The sequence below is a fragment of the Chrysochloris asiatica genome, unplaced genomic scaffold, assembly GCF_000296735.1.
Source record: "Chrysochloris asiatica unplaced genomic scaffold, ChrAsi1.0 scaffold00053, whole genome shotgun sequence".
Classification (NCBI taxonomy): Eukaryota; Metazoa; Chordata; class Mammalia; order Afrosoricida; family Chrysochloridae; genus Chrysochloris; species Chrysochloris asiatica.
The window spans coordinates 11,719,988-11,743,381 of record NW_006408571.1 but is presented as its reverse complement, the minus strand read 5'-3'; the positions used below and the strand labels follow the sequence as shown (position 1 = coordinate 11,743,381).

The 23,394-nt window shown below is 42.3% G+C and overlaps 1 protein-coding gene across 1 annotated transcript in view; it reads left to right on the top strand.

The window, feature by feature from the left end:
* The first annotated feature begins 13,045 nt into the window (after positions 1-13,045).
* The window catches only part of LOC102812519 (protein FAM205A-like), a 74,189-nt gene continuing 63,840 nt past the window's right edge, over positions 13,046-23,394 (top strand). Inside the window, exons 1-5 of the mRNA XM_006863167.1 lie at positions 13,046-13,189; positions 13,682-13,727; positions 14,442-14,502; positions 15,490-15,983; positions 17,905-17,909. Of these exons, the coding sequence (XP_006863229.1) occupies positions 13,046-13,189; positions 13,682-13,727; positions 14,442-14,502; positions 15,490-15,983; positions 17,905-17,909 (750 nt within the window). The remainder of the gene's footprint in view (positions 13,190-13,681; positions 13,728-14,441; positions 14,503-15,489; positions 15,984-17,904; positions 17,910-23,394) is intronic.

Sequence of the window (23,394 nt, the reverse complement as noted above, 5' to 3'; positions counted from 1 at the left end):
TCCTGGCCATTCAAACAGTGTATGTACCCTGCAAACTGCAAGACCTAGACCCATCAGTGTGGACAGAGGAGCTGCCTCAAATAGCCCTGGGCATTGAATCAGAAAAATCAAACTTAGCCTGGTCATCTTACTCAGTTGTTTCTGTTAAGTGTCTTCAAATTGGTTCTGACTCATAGCAACCCTGTATAGGGTTTCGAAGGAGCAGTTGGTTAATTTGAATCACAGATTTTGTGGTTCAAACAGACCTTGTGGTCTAGTGCATTATTCCATAGTGCCATATCAGGCTGTCCTACTACCACTTAAAGTCTCTGTCATACATTGTAAAGGGCCATGGCTACAGGGAACAATAAAGCCAATGGGAAAGCTAAAAGAGTATCCAGATTAGATTAATATGACCCTTCCAACCAGCAGATATTAGAATTAGCATTATTTCTGGGCCTAGAAATTATCGGGAGTCCTGGTGTAGCGCCTTATGATAAGCACTCAACCTGAAGATTCATTTGAACCACAAGGTCAGCAGTTCAAACTCACCAGCTGTTCCTTGGAAACCCTATACAGGGCTGTATTAGTTGGAACTGACTCAATGGCACTGAACACCTTAACAATCCAGCCTCACCTTATTCTTGTATATTTCTGAATTTTGGTTTATCTACCGACTATTAGCAAGCCCAGACCATTGTCCTGTTTCTGACTGGCTGAGTAAGAAGCTTTGGATTGATACCGGTTGCAGAGGCAGTTCCAGCTCCAGCTCCAGTGGGACTTTGCTAGGTGTAGACCAGAGAATCACAGAATAGCCCTAAGACCCATTGCAGCTCCTATCCCCAGACTAAGGGCCTTACTGATTTGAGGAGCCCATTTCAGCTCTTAAGAGTGAGCTAGCTTTTTCCTGCTCAGAGGCTTCTGGAATTCCACTTCTAGAAGGAGTTGATCCAGCAGATGGATTTATCATTGCTGGAGTCTGCTCTAGAAGATTCAGAAACCCATCCAGTTGGACCTGTCCCAACTGACCAGCAGCCCTAGTTCTAGAGAGACATCTTCCTGAGTCTCCCTCAGCCTGTCTCCATAGGCAGATGGGCATGGCAACCTATTCTGATTTTTTATAACAGCAGGGTCAGCCCCGTCCTACAAGTGTTTTTCCAGGCCAGGGATATATTGTACAGCCACAGTGTCTCAAATGAGAGAAGATTCTCCAATGCACCACCCTTGCCCATATCAGCAGCTGTTGAGATTGAAGAATGACTGGGGACTGCAGCATCCCAGGGACTCTGGCAGTGACTCAGTTCCCTTGCACCCTAGAAAGCAAGTACCTAGACCTAGAGGCAGCAGTCATCCCCATATGCATCAGGAAGTGAAGCCCTGAATACTGACAGAACTTGACATGCAATATGCCTCCTTAGATATTGTCACTTATCATCCCAAGCTTCCCAGGCCCTCTCTCAGGGAGTCATTAAGAAACTGGACACAAATTTTGACCTTCCTGTTAGGACTCCCTGGTGTGTGACCTTGGCAATAACTTGACAATCTATAGTTACAAAGATGGTGCCTGAGCTTATCAAAAGTCCAACAGAGCCTTTGACTCTGTCTCATCTGGAAAGAAATGTATTAATCTTAATTAATCCTCTCAAGATGCCAGTGAGACTTCTAGAATGCATTGCCAGTATATGATGATGGTGCTTAGACAGAGCCTGCTTAACTTCTGTTCACTCAAGGCACCTATCTTGCACAACTAAATTTCCACTTGAGAAAGAAAATCCTAGAGATACATTTGGGTAGACCCATAAAGGCAATAGGGTCCATGGAATATATTGTGGCCATCCTAAAGACTGTCTCAGCTTACAAATCTTTTAGAAATCTAAATAATCAGGGACAAAATAGCTCCTGGAGCTCCCTACTCCACGAGTTATTCCAAGTTGAGTCTGCCTAAAAGAACTGCTTAAAATGGAGCTAAAAGGCCAAATGTAAATGAATTACAGAGTAGTGCCCAATGATTCTTCTCTTCTGGCTTTCAAGATCTCAAAACCCAGTAGGGACAGGATAGGTGACCAGGTAAACTGTGTTCAGGTGAAGGCTGAAGTGAGGGGTCCCGGTCTTGGAAAGCAAGGACATATCCATAACACATCAGGAGTAGAATACCCAGGGAAACTTAAGGCAGCAGGGATGCTATAGGGCATGCTGTGTTGGAGGTATCCCCAACCAAAATTTGCAGGTCCAGCATTTGAATGGGCCGTAGTTTTCAGTTCTGTACTCTGCAGGATACAATATTTCAGGGGCATAGAGCCCAGTCTTACAGGACCAAACTTTGTTGGGGCAGAATTTACAAAGCCAGTCTTTTAATCAGTTTTCCAGGGTGAAAATATTCAGGGCCACCATTTTCAGTGTAAGACTTGTTACAAGGTCTGATGAGAATAGCCCATACTCACAAATCCCAATTCTTCCAGAAGCTTCAGAAGCTGGCTTCGAAAATGAGATGAAGTACTCTTTGTACTGGAATAACCTCAAGATGGAAGGCCAAGGACAAGAGGAATGCATGCTCCTCTCCAAGCCTGTGACAGTATCCAAAACTAGGATGGAAAATGATGAAAAGAGCTCAAATCTCACCAACAACAATGTGGGGGCAAACTAAGTCAGAGGAGATAACAGGAGACCCCAAGCCCAGCCTTCCCTAATTGAGGAAGAGGGCTTGAACTTCTTCAGTGCCCCTGAGTGTTCCAATAACACTTCCTTCAATTTTGTTATTTCTGGGTCTTACACCATCGCTACCAGTGCTCTGAACACTGTTATCAACTGACGTGACAATTAACCAGAAAATCCTTCCCATGTCTCAACTCTCACCTTAGCAGAAGGCACTTATCTAAACAAGAAGAGCCAGTCAAACAAAAGGAATTCATGGCTTCCCAAATCTCTGCATTTTCCTTAAAAAGACTACCATCACCAAATCCATTAATGTGCAAACAAGGCAGGGCCCTCCTCAAATATACTCTATAACTTTAAGAAAAGGGCCTTCTGTTTGTGCTTCTTTATTTTCAGTGTAACGTGATGGAGAAAGTAGAAAAAAAGGTTGAAAGTTCCCATCTGGCATAGAAACTTAAACTCACAGTTCAGATTCCCAGGCCCACCATGGATGGTGGATAAAAGGACTTAAGCAGAAAAGATAAGGCCCTTGTCTAAGGTGCACTGAGGGTAAAGGTCATGCTAAAATTGAATCCTGGTTTCCCATAATGGCCTTTAGTCCCAGAGAAGCAATGTGGACATGATACAATTGAAAGAAGTGGCTGGGAATCCAGTGCATTCTTGGCTTACATTAGCCAATCTAATGAATAATTATACCCACACACACACACTATCAGGGCACTTCAAAAGTTTGTGGGGAAAAAAATGAAACTGAAAGATGAAAAATTTCCACAAACTTTAAAAAACATACATATATATACACACACACATACATGCATACATATATAGAGAGTCAAGGAGCTCTGGTAGCGTAGTGGTTACTAATTGGCCTGTGAACCGAAAGGTCAGCAGTTCGAAACTACCAGCCGTTCCATGGGAGAAAGATGAGGCGTTCTGCTCCTGTAAAGATTTACAGCCTCGGAAACACTGTACAGGGTCGCTATGAGTCAGAACTGACTCCACGGCACATAACAACAACAACAATATAGAGTCAGTCCTGGTGTGATGCTATAGGATAAGCACTGGACTGCTAACCCCAAGATTCAAACCCACTAGCTGCTCCTTGGAAACCCTATACAGGGTCGCTATGAGTCGCATGAAGTGCACTGGCTTGGTTTTTCATATGAAAGGTGAGCATTCTACCACTGGACCACCAGAGAAATGTTAATAGTGTATGAACGTTGTAATGAAAAAACTAAGCTGCAGTGTTGTTGTTGTTATGTGCCATGGAGTCGGTTCCGACTCATAGCGACCCTGTACAGGGTTTCTGAGGCTGTAAATCTTTATAGGAGCAGAAAGCCTCACCTTTCTCCTGCGGAACAGCTGGTAGTTTTGAACTGCTGACCTTGCGGTTCACAGCCTGATTTGTAAGCACTATGCTTCCAGAGCTCCTTAAGCTGCAGTACTACTTATATTTTTTAAATAAAATCATATGTAGTTTTATATTTTTCATCTGTTAATTTGATTTTTAAAAATGTTCCTATATTTCAAATTCCTTATAATAAAATACAATCCCAGAGTTGCCAATGGTGACTTCGTCTGCCGCTGTCTAACCAGAAGATGTACTTCTTCTGCTCTGGGTTTCAGTTTCCCTATCTGTTAATGAGTATTAGAGGAAAGAGTGGCAAAGTTCCTTTTTGTCTCAAACATTTGGAATGCTCATGCTGTTTTCGAGTTCCTTTAGAAGTCTGTGAACCTAATGAGAATATCCACCTTGAGGACAGGGGAATAGTGTGTGTGTGTGAGAGAAAGAAAGAGAAAAAAATATATAGAGAGAGAGCTAGAATTATACCAAGAGGGAGAATGCAAAATACAACCCTTCAGTGTCTACCTTCCATATGACTAATTATTTCCAGACCCACAATGTTTTCTTTACAAATATTTCATAGTGCTTTTCTGTTGTTTTAATTGTGACGCCTAGTAAGAAATACAGTTTGATGATGTGTCTCTGTGCACACATGTATCTGTTTATAGGTCTATACCTGAAGCAACAGTTTTGTGAAACAATCCTACTTTTACTATATGTGGTACTCCATGATATTTTTTTCCTCTCTGTTCTGGTGTGACACTGTAGGATAAGCACTGGACTGTTAACCTCCAGGTCAGCAGTTCAAACCCACCAACTGCTCCTTGGAAACCCTCTACAGGGTCATTATGAGTTAGGAAAGACTGGATAGCCCCCCACTTGACAATAACAACATCCTGTTTCATTAGAACAACCCTGAGAGTGATCTTCTTAAGCAATTTCAAACAACACAGATTCAGAATCACTAAAATTTTTGACTATAAAAATTTTTAATCAAAAAAAATTTTAAATGAAGTGTGACGTTAAAGATGGCCATCTCAAAGAAATGAAGGTAGCATGGTGGGATTTAGGGTAAGCTTTGTCCTTGACTGGAGTAGTGCAAGAAAAATAGATTTCTTAAGCTTGTATTAACAATCTCTTTGATTGTAAAGTCAAGCAGAGCTGAGCAACTATTAATATACCTTTGAAGAAAAGCCCTACACTGTCCAAGAGGCTGATGTTCTTTAACTTTTTGGGCATATTTAAAGAATATTTACTGAAGCAGAGACATAATCAACCTTGTTAGGGGAATTACTGAGTAACTTGTGATGTATTCATATTAAAAAAAGAGAAACTGATTTAATTCAATACAAGCACAAAGACTAGGGTAGGCTTCTCAAATGGTACATTGTTTATTACTGGGGCAGGTTGGGGGTTGCATGAGAAACTCCAAGAGGAGGGGAAGAAATGAGTGGATTGAAAGATCATCAATTATAATACATATATTTATGTTTGGAAAAATACTTAAAACTATCTTTAAAAAATATTTTTGATAATACGAACTATAAAACATTAGAACTTGATGCTTTCTTCTTGGTTCCTTGGGATACACAGAAAATACTAGCCTTCCAAAGAGTTGGGGCAGCCTCGTCTAGAAATTGTATCAGAATTTTTAGGAGAAAATAATGAATTTTATGTTTATGAGACCTAACATTTTTTTTGAGAAACACTTACTTGCACACCTATAATAAATATGCTCAATTCATCTTTTCCAGAATGACTCATTGAGGGAAAATCAGTGGTATGCATGTGGCTCTCCTTGGCTTTTTCAAATCACATAATAAGAGTCCTTGAATGAAGATCAGCCACTTAGAAGGGTTAGTCTACAAGTGAACTGACTCATTAATACTGCATCAGCAAACCATAGCACCTCCCAACATGCTGTAGTCTATATAAGAATAAAACAAATCACTACTAAGCAATCTCAGTTGCTAATGATGCCATTGCAATGGTTTGGGGAGTTTATCATTAAAGTTTAATGAGAACTGAGGCTGACATCCACCAGCAAAACAAACCAACAAACAAACACCAAAAAAACCTTCAAACAAAAACAAAACCCACTCTCCAGCTCTGACTACAGGCTCTGTGAGCACTGATGTTTTTTGTTATTATTATCATTATTTTTACCAGGGATGACTCAATTTTCTAGTATACTTATTCCTCTCAAGGCAGAAGGCATAGAGCAAAACCTTTAAAAGGGAAACATCAAAAGCCAAACAAGATCTCCAAGACAGTTTTGCAATGGGGATAAAATGTGGGAACACCACAGAATTAGGCTTCCTGAATGGGGCAAAAGCCCTTAATACTTATGGAAGAGAGGCTTCAGGCCTGTATACAAAAGCCACCTTGATTAAAAGCCAGTGTGCTCAAATATCCAAGATGTGCACCTGGGGTGTTTGAGAAATGAAAACGCTCAGCTCTAATTTCTAGAGAAACAAGTGGTAGTGATTAGTGATGAGTAAAAGCAAATGCCTGGTGAGAAAACACTGGCCTCTCCTGTGCTGGGAGCAGTCCTAGGATGAAGAGTGAGTTATAAAGAAGTCAAAGTACACAAAGGTGCCTCAAATTAGACCCAATGACTACTTCTTTGGCTAGGAACTGGGAATTTCTGTCTCCCTAGCAAGGATGAAAAGGGGCTCTGGTAGCGTTGTTGTTGTTGTTGTTAAGTGCCATTGAGTCGGTTCCGACCCATAGCATAGTGGTTACAAATTGGGCTGCGAACTGCAAGGTCAGCAGTTCGAACTGTTCTGCGGGAGAAAGATGAGGTGTTGTGCTCCTGTAAAGATTTATAGCCTTGGAGAACCTGTACAGGGTCACTATGAGTCGGAACCAACTCCACAGCATACAGCCATCACCAGCAAGGATGAAAAGAAACAAGACGAAGTCAAAAGAATAATGTGCCTGTCAGAAAACTTGTGGTGTCACGGGAAGGACTTGAACTTCAGTGGGACAAGAAGGTAGAATAGGGCCATCTGACTGTTTGAACTAGGGAAAATGAAAGTCAAGGACAGCCTGAGTCTTTCCTTGGTTCTGTGGCAGTTAAGAAACCTGATTACTATGTGCTTGTCAGGTAGTAAGCGCTGTGTGGGCTTCTGTTGTGTGTGGGCATGCATACAAAACACACACATCCTCTGCAGACAACTAGTTTATGATTCCATAGGATTATTTACAAGAGCAAAGTGGGAAAGAGGAAGGGGCTGTTCTATAGCAGGAGCTGAGAGACAGAAAATAAGACAGAACCTTGGTGTCCCTCCTCCCTACTCCCTGTAAGGATAGGGGCTGTGGAGAGTCTGAGGAGCAGCCCTCCTAAGAGGCTGGAACCACAGAGCTCTCACCCTGCTGACTTAAATACTAATATAAAGGATGAGCCTTTACTTGCTTTCATTTGATTCTTGCTATGGGAACGGCAACTCTGGAAAAGGCTCAAGAGTAAATAATAGTGATCTCCTGGAAAGTGAGTGGGCCTCACTAGGCAGAAAAGAACAAAGCAAACCTCTGAAAGGGAAGACAGAGGAAGAAACTAAAGGATTCAAAAGGAAGAAAAGGAAGCCCCAGTTATCACTGTGATGAAGAGGAAACTAATCTAGATTGTTCCTGTTGCCATCCATAGATCACATGTTCTATAAATCCATATTAAAAGAATGCTACAGGGCTGATTGAGCAACATAGAAGTTAACATGAGATCATAGTGCTAGCACCTTTTCTCAAAGTGGGAAAAAGGGACTGAGTAGAGTAAATCTTCAGAATTCATTCTAGACACTACAGTGACCAGCATATCACACTCACTCTGCTTTCTCAGAGGTGGAGACTGAATGGTGATCACAGCAGGGATAAGAACAGGTAACCCATGCAGTAGGTATAGGTGACCACAGGGAACACTACTAAGGAATTTAGCTAGTTTCCACAGCCACAATGATGAGAGGCCAACTGTCCCTGATATTATGTCCTGTGACACTGTGGCTGACGCACAGAGAAACAGTTGTTCTAGAGGCACAAGTAGGAAGCTTGAAAATGCATGTCCTCTGTCCTGGGGTTGAGCTGGAGAATTTAGTATGAGCAGCACCTGTACCTAAGGGTGAGCTGTTTCAGGGTGGTGGACCCTTGGCTCCTGAAAGAATGTCTGACTGCCTCAGGGAAAGCCACATTCCTAACATAGAAGGTTAAAGGGTAAAGAACCAGGTCTGTGTCAAAGTGCAAAACGCACATGTAGACACTGAACTTACTGCATATCTGGATGTCACCAATCCTGATGAGACGTGACAAAACCATAGAAAGGAGAATTCCCTACCCTTCCCTGAGACACCTGGCTTTTGAGCTAAGGCAGGCCCCAAGTGGTCTAGTTGTTCCCCAGTGACGCTGTTGCGTTAGGAATCCAGTGCCTCAAGACAGTGCTATTGGAGCCTTGTTTAGCCAGCTACTTTGTCACCTGGATGTAGTCTATAAAGTTGTCCCAGTTTCCACTTTTGTTGATCCAGAGTGCTGCGTTCACTTCTGTTTATCCAGCACTGGCTTTAGTCCAGGAAAACATGGCAATCCTAAATGAACTGTAGCTAGTCTGAGTAAACTGTCTTCTTGGCCTAATCTCAAGAAGATGAGGTGTGAGGGAAGTCTTGTTTTTTGTTTAACATTTGCTGAAAGCCCACAAAACTCTAAATGAGAACAGAAGTATAACAAGATCTTTGGCCTCTGGGGGCCTGGGCTGAATATTCATTAAAAGCTTCAGTGTTGACTTCCAACAGAAACTGAGCAACAGTTTATTTAGTAAACATCACACCATCAGTGACTCCTGGTGTGATTGCACTTAGCACCATAGAGCTTGTCAGTTAGATAAAGTGGTACCCCCTCTTGTCTGCCCTGCCCTGAAGCACAGATTGAGACTCAATTAATGCAGTTATTATATTCAAATTTTCACCACTCACTTGTTTGCTGACTTTAGAAGCATTTGCTGAGTGCAGCTTACTAAGTATATATGAGGTTCATGTCATGACAAGACAAGGGTAAGTCAAGAAGTAGTGCTACAAATAAATAGAAACTGTTATTAAACAGAAACTTCAGTGAAGCTATTATTTCTCAATATCTTTTTCAGTAGATCTAGACACTTCTGAAGGCAGTGCCTCCAGCTTTCTAACCCTTCCCTGAAAAATCCTGCACTCTTCTATTTAAAGCACATAAAAATGGCAGTTTTGGTATACTCTAGGGACTCAAATGGTATTCCTTTCAATGTTCTTTGAGTTTGGGAAACAAAAATAAGTCTGAAGGGTCAAATTTAGGGCTGTAGGGTGAACAAAGTAAGGTTTGCCAATGAAATTCTTGGCAGAGAATGAGCAGGTGAGGTGTACTGTCATGATAGGAAAAAATTCCTTGGTGTAATTTTCCTGATTTTTTTCTGGTCAGTGCAGTTTTCAATTTTCTGAAAACTTATTTCTAATAAAGCCCCGTGATCATCCTGTGTCCTTTGAGAAATCTATTAAGATTACGCCTTTGGAATGCCAGAAAAGAGTCACTATTACCTCCTAAGCTGGCCTCTCTACCTTGAATTTAACTAGACCAGTAGATCCTCTAGGCAGCCACTGTTTTGATTGGGTCTTTTTTTGATGGTGCTATAATGAGACTAAGACAAATATTACTAAGCATATTTGTCTACCGTCATCCACAGATCACAGAGATATGTTTAAACACATTTTGTTTGGAATAAATCTTGCACATATAAACCAAAGCCTTTGTAGCAAGAATCTTTGACTTATCCTTGTTTTACATTGGGCAAATCCACTGCAAAATACCTCTTTAAAGTTTTAAAAAGCAAAGATGTCACTTTGGTAATTAAGGTTCACCTGACCCAAGTCATGGTCTTTTCAAGTCTCAAATACATGCAGAATCTGTACAATGAGAAAGGAAGATAGAACTAATGCATCCAAACTGTGGTGTTGGTGAAGAATATTCAATGAATCAGTCTTAGAAGATATATAACCAGAATGTTTAGAAGTGAGGATGACAAGACTCTCTTTGGACATATTACCAGGAGAGACCAATTGTTAGAACAAGATGGCAGAGAAGCAATATAAGGGAAATATGTTGACAGAATAGTAAAAACAATGGATTCAAACATACCAACAATCAGTAAAATAGTACATGTCTGGACAATGTTTAAACCTCAAGGTTGGTGGTTCAAACTCACCAAATGCTCTTCAGAAACCCTATACAGGGTCGCTATGATTTGGAACCAACTCAACAGCACTTCATAACAACAACAATTAGATGACTAGATGGAAAGATACACAAGAATCTGATAGGAGTGATTGGTTCCAGAGAAGAAAAATGGGAGGTGGGAGGCAAAGGTGGGATGGACACATACATACTAACTACCCTTGGGGCCTTTTGAATTTTGTACTATCCTTAGGAATGCTAAGGAATCTTGGTATCTCAGTAGTTAAGAACTTGACTGCTAACAGGTCAGAGGTTAGAACCTACCAGTGACTCCAGAGAGAAAGATGTGGCAGTCTGCTTCTATAAAGATTTACAGTCATGGAAACCTTATCAGGCAGTTCTGCTCTGTCCTATAAAGGCATTATGAGTTGGAATAGACTCAATGTCAGTGGGCTTTGGGTTTTTCGTATAGATATGTGTCTTTCAAAATAAATTCATTTTAGTGGTTGAAAGAAACTAAACACCAAGACTCCATGTATCAGTCAGGGTTCTCCAGAGAAGAAGACCAATAGGATACACACACTCACATTTACATGAAGAGTATTATTTTGTGGATTTGGCACATGCAATTGTATGGGACTGGTGAATCTGAAATCTGTAAGGCCTTGAGGTAGAATTTCTTCTTCTCTAGGAAACCTGCTTTTGCTTTTAAGGCCTTTTTAAGTGGCTGGCAGTTAAGACCCACATTACTGAGGCTAGTCTCCTTTCACTTAAAGTCTTCTTCACACCATCACCTAGAGTAGTTTTTGATTAAATAACTAGGGACTTCTGGTGTGGCGCTGTAGGATAAGTACTGGACTGTGAACCAAAAGATCAGCAGTTCAAACTCACCAACCACTCCTTGGAAACCCTATTCAGAGTCTCTGTGAATTGGAACCAACTCGATGGCACTTTAACAACAACAGCCTAGCCAGAATTCCTGATATGGCACTGTAGGGTAAGCACTAGATTGCTAACCACAAGGTTGGTGGTTCAAACTCACCAGCTGCTCCTTGGAAACCCTATACACTATGAGTTGGAACCAATTCGATGGCACTTTAACAACAACAGCCTAGCCAGAATTCCTGATATGGCACTGTAGGGTAAGCACTAGATTGCTAACCACAAGGTTGGTGGTTCAAACTCACCAGCTGCTCCTTGGAAACCCTATACACTATGAGTTGGAACCAATTCGATGGCACTTTAACAACAACAGCCTAGCTAACACAAAACTAACCGCTTCATTCTCCATCAAAAGACCTCATGTCATTCCTGCTTCTCTCAACTTTCCTCAGAATTCCTCTCCAATCATCCAACACCTCAGCTAGAGATTGATCCCCTTCCTCATTGGCAAACTCTGTGGCTCATTCCTCAATTTCATCATTTGTTTATAACTTTCTCACCTGAAACACTCTTCTCTTCCCCCAACCCAACTCCAGTGTCACTTTTCCCAAGAGCCCTTGCTGGCCACCCTGATCCTGCCTAAGCTTTCTGTCCTTTGAAAGATTGTGTTTGAAATCTGAACCCCAAAATTGAGCACATAAAATTATTTGAAGTAAATGGTTGGCTCTTGTTTTATGTGAATTAACCTTCTTTTTAAAACTAGATTTTTTAACTGCCTTGAGAACAGGCAGGCAACGACAAACTCAAATGTCTTTGAACCCTTGATTCTGCCCAGTTTAGGGATGAGTCCATACTGAATGCTCACCATGCCTGATGTGTGGGGGACTGGATGCTGGAGGAAGTGTCAGGTGGCTTCTTCAGAGGTTTTCAACCTAAAATATTTTGATATGAGATCACTCCCATCATTGTAAGACTATCTAAATGAAATTCAGAAATCTGGGTATGTTGAAGGCATATCATAATGTTGATGGGTTAAGATGCTAACATGAATGCGTGAATCAGTGGACATAGGAGTAGTGGATACTGGAGGTAAATATGGGGAAAACTTACCCTGCCTAAAGGTGTTCAAATTGAGATTCTAAAAAGCCAAAGCCAAACATTGCAACCAAGAGGGATTCAGTCAAAGAACCACAAGTTTGTAGCCCTTAATTAAATGTCTCTCAAATAACCCATTTCCATGAATGGGCAAGATGCTGTACAACTTGTTCAGGTCACTCTGGAAAACCTATCCTTGGGACAGATTTCCAGAAGTCAGCCTCAATCATGTGCCTCCATGAAAAGTAGTGTTTACAATCTCTTCCCCTATGACACACACTTTCTTAACTCTCAGAATGCTATTTACAAGGACTGCAGCTTTGTCCTTTATTAGACATATTGGACATGGTCCCCTTCCTGAATACTAACCATATATTGCCTGTGACATTAAAACTGTTTCTAAGATGACATCACAATGCCTACCCTATCTGCTTATATGTGTTTTTCAGTTGTTTTCCCAGTAAAAGTGAGGTCGTTGATGGAGTTCCTCTGACTTGGTCACTCTCTTTCTTAGGTATAGACTCTCACTGTGTGCATAAAGGCTCAGTTATCTGGGGACAGGTAACCACATTATTGTTGACAAGACAGAGTTGAGACATCAGGGTATGGGGACTAGAAAGACCATGAAAGGGCATATGCTGCCTGTGACCATGGTACCTTCAGTCTTAGGATTTGCAAATCACACAGACAACTGTCTGCAACCCACAAAGACAATCTGATCACTGAATCACCACATGAACTTCTCTAAGTCAGATGATGCTATATGCCTGCCTTGTGAAGTAGGAGGGCTTTATAATGCAGTCTCGTAGCCTAGTTCCATCCATTGTGAGTCAGAGATGGAATGTCTAGAATCTGGAGGCATTAGGTTCTGGAAACCTAGGAAGACAGAAGACTAGTGAAGTTTAGACCATGTTGAGCCCGACCTTTTTTCTATGGGATGTTGGATATCCCTTATATACCTATGGCTCTATCTTCATGATTATACTAATTATTTGGCAACTGAAAAGGAGCCAGCAAGGATTAAGGTTGGGACCTAAGAGGACCTGTTACCGGGTAGGGAAACACTATGACAATGCCTGAATTAAGCCTCAAACAAGACTATTTTAGCCTCTCACCATCACTCTGATTCAGTTAAAATCTTTGTTTTCACCTTCTTAGAGGATGCTGCTGACGCTCTCCTATCACATTTAACTCCATTTTTTATGGGATTTCCCTCACTGTATGCCCGATCATCCTTGGTTTACTCTAACCACTCTTTGATTTGCTCCATTTTTCCTCCTGTTTTACTTTAAACTCTCTACAGACCTCAATCTGGGAATGGAAATGGAAGGTATGGGGGATAAACAAAAGCTTGGAAGTCAGTCAGAAATGAGTAGAAAAAGGAGATGTTGGGGTGAAGAAAGAGTAGGGAAATAAAAGGTAAGGAAGTTTCACAATTGGAGGAATATAGAAAGGTATTAGATAATGTTTATGGATTTTATCTCATTTTGGATATGAAAATTGGGCTGCAGCTTCATACCATTCTAACTTTTTTGTCTTTAAAAGTGTCACCAAAGAATCAGACAAAGGTCTAGAGAAAGAACAACAAAAGGTAAAGTCCCAATTTGTTTTTTGACTCCTCTTCAGTGTGTAAGGTTCCTATGGATACTGACCATTTCTGACCCTTGGGTACTAGGTGTCAGGTACTCTAACCACTGAGGTTTGAAATCCCCATATTGAGAATGTCTCATGGAAACATCCTTGGATGGGAAACCAGAAACTGGGGCTGTCCAAAGTTGTCTACCCTGCTGCAAATGAAGAAATGAAAAAGTGGAACAGAAGTCTCTGTATCATTTACTAGTTCTATGACCCTATGGAAGTTACATCTTCTCTCAGTGTTGTTATCCAAAAAAGGGCATAACATTGATGATCCTACCTCACACTGGCGTTATGAACATCAAGTGAGATTAGAAATGAGATAACACATCATAAATGTTTATGTTGTATGGTGGTGGTGGTGGTTATGTGCTGTGGAGTCGATTCCAACTCATAGCAACCCGGGTTTCTGAGGCTGTATATCTTTATAGGAGAAGAAAGCTTCATGTTTCTCCCACTGAATTGCTAGTAGTTTCAAACTGCTGACCTGAGGTTAGCAGCCTGACTCATAACCACTATGTTACCAGAGCTCCTTTCAGTTGTGTAGAAATCCTTATAATATGACTGAGCGTTTTCAGATTTTGCTTATTCAGAGTCAAAAGCCTCAGCTTCATACAGGATGACCCTGATTCTCTCCTGTAACACCTAACACTAGCTCCTGGTTTCTCAGCTAGGAGAGTTTCCCAAGAAGAAGCTGAGAAGCTGAGGAAGCTGCTATCTCTTATGAAAAGGTGACTTCTTATTTTGACTCTTCTAACCCACAGCCTGGCCTGTGATAATTTCTCAACTTGGCATTGGGCAGAGGAATATGGCTGGGATAGAACAATATACAGTAGAGGATGATTCTCTGATTAAGAGGGTTGCCAGAGCCAAGGGGGACAGATAGAGAAATCTCCCAAATTCCACTCTTGGTACTATAGCCACAGTAACGCCTGAAATTCAGGATTTGACTAGCATTTAATTCATAAAAGACTCTACATGGGGTTGAATTCAGCAAAGCAAGTTATCCAGCTAAGAGAATGGATTTTGCATACGTATGTCAATACTGTGATACACTTTTTGCGGCCAGACCCTTTCATAACAAACTTGCCTTGCAGAAATTACTTCCTCTTGCCTGTTCTCGGGGAGGCCAGTTCTGGGACAAGAGGGCTATCATCTGATTCTGTAAAGGTCTTTAGATAATGGGGTAGATCACAAGAGCTATGTGTACAGTAGCAGGGTTACCCCACAACTAGTCCCCAGAATGCAGAATTCCTATAAGAATCTAATTTTCTTTCCTTTCAGGATGGAAATGTACTTGATAATAGACTTTGCTTTCTTGGTTCCATATGAGATTGATTCTAGGCTCTACCTGTTGGTGTTGCTGGTATTGCCCCATCACCAAACCACTTGCCACTGCCCACAAACTGCTTGAGTCCTTCTCCTAGTTCAGTGTCTCAACAAAGCTCAGAAACAAACTGAACCCTACCTCTCAGTCTGCTTGGAGAGTCGTTGTCTGAGAACTTGCCAACAAGACCCAGACCCTCAGCTCAGCCAGGCTAACCTGCTGAATGGCTCTTTCTTAGGGAGAAAACAAAGCAGTAGACTTCCAGGGGAAGGCCCAGGGCTTCCAGACCCAGGAGGAGGCAGGGTGACCCCCCCCCCCCGCCTCCAGTCACACTCTTCCAAGTGGGCAGATGTCACTGCATCAGTAACAGTTGCTATGTTTCCTTTCCCAGCCAGAGCTGGCTTCCTCAGGAGGGAAGTGTGAGGAGACTCCTGTGTGCAGATCCTTGCTGTCACATTTGCAATGATGTGGCTCTGGAGATTCAGCAACTGCTGGAGGGTAAAAAGTCCCTGATGGTCTCCACTTCAGCCAAGGCATCACAGCAGCCCTCCTACTTAGAGAATATGTCCATGTCTGGTATCTCTGAGCTGAGTGTGAAGTTGAGTTCCAAGCACACCAGAGAGCTTTCACTGACATCGGTAACCACCACACTGACACAAGTCACAGATCAGAAATCTTTAACCCAGACGGCTGCCCCATCAACTGTTGAGGTCAGCATTCAGCATTACTGGAATGAACACCTGCAGCTGGGGAAGGAATGTCAACTACCAGCTGTGTCCTGGGGCTCAGAAGCTCTGTGTTCTTCAAGCCTTGAGGAGCTTGGGATTCCTGTGAACCAGCAGGAGAGGGAAAAGAGCAATTCTGAATCTGTCCTGGAGAAAGAAGGTCAGTATCCCTTGAATGGTAGGGCCCCTTGCCTTTTCTGAACCCAGTGCTCACTAACCTAGACGCACTCTCTGCACACCTGCTGTTCCTGCATCTCCAAGCCCAGAGGTTTCTTTAAGAACATTATAAAGGGGTGCATTTCCACACTTGAGGGCTCCTCAGATCTGTGGAGCAGTTCTGGTGGCAGATTATACCACCCCCTTCTCATGGTTTTAAAAAACCAGACCCCCCCACACCCATAACTATTTCTTTCAAGCCTGTAAGGCTTCTGTTGAAAATAATGGCAACCTTTTATCTCTTGACATGGGGTTCATGGGAGGTTGACCAGCCCATCTAAGCTTTCTGGGGTTTTGAAGGATCTACTATGAATCCACAGTCACAATATCACTGATAAAAAACCCAAAACTATGGTTCTGGCCTAGTCTGTCCCACCTTTGGACCTAGAGGTCTCTGTCCATTATGTGGGAGACACACTGAGGCCTCAGTGTGCCATTTACAGTAGAAACATAGCTTCTCCTTAGTGAGTCGCTAGCCCCCTTCTGGAGATCTTTTCACAAAAAGGGAACCCTGCTTTCTTTCTCTTCAGCATTGACTCCTTCATCTTCATGTTGTTGTTAAGTGTCAACGAGTTTGTTCTGACTCATAGCGACCCTGTATAGGGTTTCTCAGGAGTGGCTAGATAGCCCATTTTCATCCTCAAGAATAAGCAAGCTTTTTTCTGTTCAGAGGCTTATGGAATTCAGAAGCAGTTGATCCAGACGATAGACTCCATTGTTGGGGTCTACCTAGAAGATCCAGAAACCCATCTAGTTGGTCTTATCCCCATTGACCAGTAGCCCCAGTCCAGGAGACACATTGCCATAGACAGTTTGTCCCTTAACCTAGCTCCACAGAAAATGGACATAGCAACCTATTCTGATTCTTTGTAACAGCAGGGTCAAACCCATGCTGTAGTTGCTGTTCCAGGTCAGGGCTATATTGTAGAGCCACATTGATTCAAGTGAGGGAAGTGTAGCTGTGGGGACTGAAAATCACTGTAAATTACAGGATTTCAGAGGCCCTGGCAATGACTCAGTTCCCTTGCAGCCTGGACCTGAAGGCAGCTGTCATCCCATGCATGCATCAGGAACTGAAGCCCTGAATACGGACAGAACTTGACCAGCAGCACCAAGCTGCATCCGATTCTGTCATGAGCACCCTGAACTGCCTAGGTCCTCTCTCAGGTAGTCGTTACGAAACTGAACACAAGTTTTGACCTTCCTGCAGGGTTGTCTTAGCTTTATCCATGGTTCAGCAATCACCTACCAATCTGCAACCACAGGGATGATGCTTGGTCCTGCTGGGGGTACAGGGGTAGCAGTAGTCTGAAGAAAATATATAAGTCCTGGACAGGTTTTAAAGATGCCAATGAGACAAGTGTAGACAGGACACACAATTTCTAGAATGAAGGCAGGTGAACAGAGATGGTACCTCTAGAAGACAATACAGCTCCTAGTAGCTTATACTCATTCAAGGTACCCATCTTGGCTAACTAAATGTCCACCTGAGAAAGAAGATCCTGGAAATACATTTGCGGAGTCACATAAAGACAAAGGAGCCCAGGGAACAAATGGTCATGCCTGTCTCCACCTGTGTCCTTTGTTGTTGTGTGATTCAGTTGCGACTTGCAGGGACCCGATATAGGATTTCCAAGGAGTGGTTTGTGGGTTTGAACTGTGAACCTTGCAGTTAGCAGTCTATGCTTTTCTTGTAGTGCAACACCAGCACTTCATAGGCTTGAAGGTCCACTGCAGTGACTCTCCTACTTGTCTCAGTGTAGAGCCTGTGCGATGGGGAATCTGAGCATGGTAGAGGCAGGGGCAACTCCCACCCACCCTTCTTGTTCCCATTCCTCTCGAGCATACCCCAACTGCTGGCATAGGCCAGGTATGGGCCCAACGCCCCAGTAACATCCACTTTGATAGCTAGTTGATTTGGCAGGTGAGCTGTTACACACTCCTTAGTAGATTCCAACCACTATGTCCACTGTCCTACTGTCAACCAACACCTTTTCTGGGGTCTGATGAGTTTTGGCATTGGGACCTTAACTAGGTGTTCAGTTCATCCCTTAGGAATCTAAATAACCAAGGAAAAAGACTCTTCCAGGAAATGACCATCCCACCAAGCATCCCATGTGCTCCAGATTCAGCTTGCCATTGAACTAAAGTGCAGCAGAACCAAAAGTAAGCTAATTCTGAGAGTCCCTCATGGTTCTTCTCACTGGGCTTCTAAGATCTCAAAACCCAGTAGCAACATGACAGATGTCCAGGTTTTGTTTTCAGACAAAAGCCAAAGTAAATAGCACCACTCTAGGGGACACTGTAACTCAGACTTTGTAAGGGTAAGGACAAGGACAAGTTCTTAACCTTAACCCCAATCCCAAAGAATACATAGGACTCAGAGGACCACAGAAAAGGGAAGTGGAGCTCTCCCTAACCAGAGAGAGCAGCCACTCTTCTGAGGTTGAGGAATCTATGTGGGTACTTTTAGGCAGTACCTTTATAGAGCCTCTTATTTCCTAAATGTATCTCTAGGATCTTCTTTCTTAACTCAAAATTTCACTTGGTCCAACGGGTACATTGAGTGAGTAGGGACTAACAGGATCTATATGACTTTGTAGAGCCACCATCTCCATCCTCTCAACTTGCTGTTCTTTGTGAGTTTCTTCATCAGCTTCCCCATCACCTAAAGATCCCAGAGCATCCTCCAGGATCCCATGGGGGCAAAAGGAATGGATGAGAATTATTTGTAAGACAATTAAAGCAAGCTGAATCTCTCACCCAAACTAGGATTCCTGAGAATGCCCTTGAAGGGACAGACCTTATAGGGCTAATTTGCTAGGCCACCATTTGCTGGACTGAATTTTTCAGATCCAGCATTTGAAGGGGCCACATTTTCAGGTCCAAACTCTGCAGGGTTAAACATTTCGGGGTCATAGAGCCAACCAAGCCTGACAGGACAAACCATTGTTCGGCCAGAATTGACAAAGTCAGTCTTTGAGAGCCAGTTTTCCAGAGCCATGGGATGTAGGCCTAGATTTGTCAGGGTCAAGAGTTACATGGTCTATCCAGAACAGCCCGTTCTCACAAAAGCCCCACTCTTCTAGAAATTCCTGAAACTGGTTTAAGAAATCAAATGAAACGCTTCCTACACTGGCTTAACTCCAAGATGGAAGGCCAAGGGCAAGAGGAATACATTCTCCTCTCTAATCCTGTGACAGTGGCCAAAGCAGAAACAAAAAATGTTGAGAAGAGCCCAGACCTGATCAACAACCATGTGGAAGACACTCAGTCAGAGAAGTCAACAATAGATCCCAAGGACCAGACTCCACCAACTGAGGAGAGTGTGGCCTTCTTTGACGCCTCCCAGTCCTCAGCCAGTCATCTCCAACAACACTCCCTTCAGTTATGCCACTCCTGGGACATGTGCCACCCCAATCAGAGCCCTGAACATGATGATCAATTAATTTGTGACACCCAAATGGCAAGTCTTCGCGAGATCTCAACTCCTATGTTAGCAGAAGACATTTGTCTAAACAAGGAGAAGACTCAGTCTGAGCAAGATGAGTTCATGGGTTCCCAAACCTCTGCACCCCCCTGAAAAAGAATGTTATCACTATTCCCATTAATATGCATGTGGAGCAGGGCACTCCCCAAATAGACTCTATATCTCCAAAGAACCACCTGTTTGTGCTTCCTTATTCTCAATATATCATGTGATGGAGAGAGGGTAGGAAAGGTTGAAAGTGCTTCCCATCTAGAATAGGAGCTTATACCCACATTTCAGATGAGCCAGCATCACTATGACTCACTATGGATGGTGGATAAAGGGACTTGAGAAGACAAGACCCCTCTCTAAGGTACGTTGAGGACAAATTTCAGGCTTGAATTAAATCATGGCTTCCGTGTTATTCTTGAACCCTTGAGGAACAATGTGGAAGTAATGTGGCTAGAAATATGATGCATTACTCACCTAACCATAGTCAAAATTCATAAGTAGTTACGTTACTGAAGATCAGTTGATGAAGAGGTCTTCAAACTGGTCACAATAAAAATGACCTTGAGGCAAGTCTTACATTCAGCAATTCAAATATTTTAGTACTGACTTTGTGCCAGCTACTATGCCAGACATCAGGGATACATGGTGAACAAGGCACAGGTCTTGCCCCATGAAACTTGTGGTTTCATGGGGCAGAGAGTCAAACAGTCATTAAAGGAAATCTCACAAGAGCTGGTTAAAGCAAGTAGGTGAAACAACACAGGAGTGTTCATGGAAAGTTTCCTAGAAGAGGTGATGAGTAGACTGAGTTTTAACTAATGAGTAGAAGTTATCCAGGAAGTGGGTGGGGATTAGTAAAGTTTTCCAGGGCTGAGAGTAAAACATGAGTAAAAGTGTGGTGTCAGGAAAAATGGTATGCTTCATCAGAGAACAGTGATTAGCTGAAGAAGTACCTATAAAAATTGTAGAAATACATCAAACTGTTAGAAGGTTCTGAATGAGGTTGCCGAGGTAGAGAATGGATGTCATTCATTCATTACTTCAAAAATATTGAGCACCTACTGTATGTCCAAGGATCCCTGGTAGCGTAGTGGATTACAAGCTGGGCTGTTAACTGAAGGTCAGTAGTTCGAATCTACTAGTAGCTCCATGGGAGCTGAGAAAGATGAGGCTTTCTGCTCCTATAAAGATTTAAAGCCTTGGAAACCCTATTCAGTATCACTATGAGTCAGAACCAATTCAGTGGCATACAACCACCAACACCTCCACCACTAAATGCCAGGTGCTCTTGTAGGCAATGGGAATATAGCAGTGAACCTAAAAAGGAAAAATAAATCTGCTCCCAAGGAGTTTACATTTGGACTGTGCTAGAGAAAGCAGATAAAATAGGCATAAGTAGAAAAACGTAGTATGCAGAATGTGACCAGATATTTGAAGAAAGTCATGATAAGGAGATTGTTGTTGTTAGGTGCCATTGAGTCAGTACTGACTCATAGTGACCCTATGCACAACAGAATGCAACGCTTGCCCAGTCCTGGGCTGACCTCACAATTGTTACCACAATTGAGCCCCTTGGTGCTGCCACTTTGCCAATCCATCTTGCTGAGGGTCTTCCTCTTTTTCTCTGACTCTCCACCTTACCAAACATGATATCCTTCTCCAGCAACTAGTCCCTCCTGACAATATGTCTGAAGTATGAGAGACAAAGTTTGGCCATTCTGGGCTCCAAGGAACACTCTGGCTACACTTCTTCCAACACAGATCTATTTGTTCTTTTGGTAGCCCATGGTACTTTCAATATTCTCCAACACCATAACTCAAATGCATCAATTCTTCTATGGTTGTCCTTATTCACTGTTCAGCTCTCATATGCTTATGAGGTTATTGAAAATATCATGGCTTGGGTCAGGCGCACCTTAGTCTTCAAGCTGTGATATCTTCAAGCTTTTCAACACTTTAAAAAGGAGATTGGGAGGACTTTTGTTGGGTGTAGTTTTAAACAGGAAGTTCAAACTGTATGCAGTGGGAGTAGGAGTTACATGCAAATGCTGTACTTTGTGGACTTTTTTTTTTTTTTCTGTAAATCTAAAGTTTCTCTGAAAAATAAAGCCTATTGAGGATTAATAAATAAATAGGAAGTTCGAAGCGGGTCTCACTAAGAAATTAGGATTTGAGCAGGAACTAGCAGGAGAAGAAAATAAGCCATGTGAATAATGGGGAAGAGTTTTGCAGTCTGAAGTTTCAACCAATGCGATGTGAGGAGGTTGGAGCAGAGAGGGCAAAGCAGAGGATGGAGTCAGAGTTCTAACAGGTTAGATGAGGCAATCAGTGGATTGATAAAATGTATCAATTTTAATATTTACATTTCAAATATCTATAACAAGAAATCTTTGTTTTGGTAATGCAGACTATAAAGCAGTAGAGATTGGCACAATTTCCTTGGTTCTTGGGGGGGTACACGGGTCTAGTTCTTTAAATCATCAGAGGCAGTTCCCTCAAAAAAATTGAAGGGGATTGCCATAGATTCTTATGTTTATGAGAAAGAAGGCACAAACTTGAAAAATATTTTAGAAACACTTATTTGGAGACCAGGAATAAACATACTGAATTTACTTTCTCAAGGACGACTCATTTGTAGAAAATCAATGGTCTGCATGTAGCTCTCATTGACCTTTTTATTAGATCAGATATAAAGAGTTCTTGAACAAAGGCCAGTCAACTAGTAGAGTTACTCTGTAAGTGATCTGACTCATTAATACTATGTTAATAAACTAACCAAAACCATAGAAAGCCAAACTCAAGTCGATTCTGACTTATAGTGACGTATATAGGGCTTCCGGGGCATAATTTTTTACAGGAACAGAAAGCCTCATCTTTATTCTACGAAGTGGCTGGTGGGTTTAAACCACCAAACTTGTGATTAGCAGTCCAGTGCTTATCTTGCAGTGCCTCCAGGGCACTTTGTAATACACTTCCTAAAACACCTCTCAATACACTGTACTTCTGTTAACAGCTAATTAGTCATAAAAAGGATAACAAGAATTACTATTAACCTATCTCCACTGGCATCACCGATGGACTCAAGCATGGCAACAGTAGGGAGGTTGGACCAGGATTGGTTAGTGTTTTGTTCTGCTGTGCATAAGGTTGCTATGGGTTGATACTGACTTGATGGCACCTAACAATAAGAACAGCTATTAAAAGTGTCACTGCAGTGATTTGGGGAGTTTGTTTTAAAAGAAATTTCAGAGAACAAACAAGATGGCGGAGAGGGTGGAAGTGCAGTGAGGAGCTCTGTCAGCAACAGTACACAGTACCAGACCAAGAAGGCTCAGGGAACGGTCCCAGAACTCTAAACCACATATAAAGGACTATTTAAAAGTTTGGAAGGCTTACAGCTAGGGGAATTGGTAGCAGAAGCAAGAAATCCATTGCTTTCTAATTCAAGACACTCAGCTGCTCCTGGTGCCACCATCTTGGGAGAGATCAGAGCAGCCATGAATCCCTGTGGAGATAAAGATGTGGATATTCTTTTTTTTTTTTGGTATCTGTTCATTGGTCTCTTGCTGTCTGTGTACCTCCATTCTGGTGACTAGAGGGGGTGCCTGAGTAAGTGAACACTCCACCCTCACCCCCAGAAGGTTCTACTATGGATGCACACAGCTCTCCTCAAAATTTAATGTGACAGTTTCCACTTAAAACCAAACGGCAGCATGACCTATTTATCAATAGGAAAAAGACCTGAATGGGGATTGTGGAGCTGGACAGGCAGACTAAAAAGGAAATAGGCCAAATATAAAATCCTTAGTTATGTCACAATGACCAACAGTGGCATCTTGAAATTTCTCAGAAAGAAGGGAAGCCCATCTCCTGA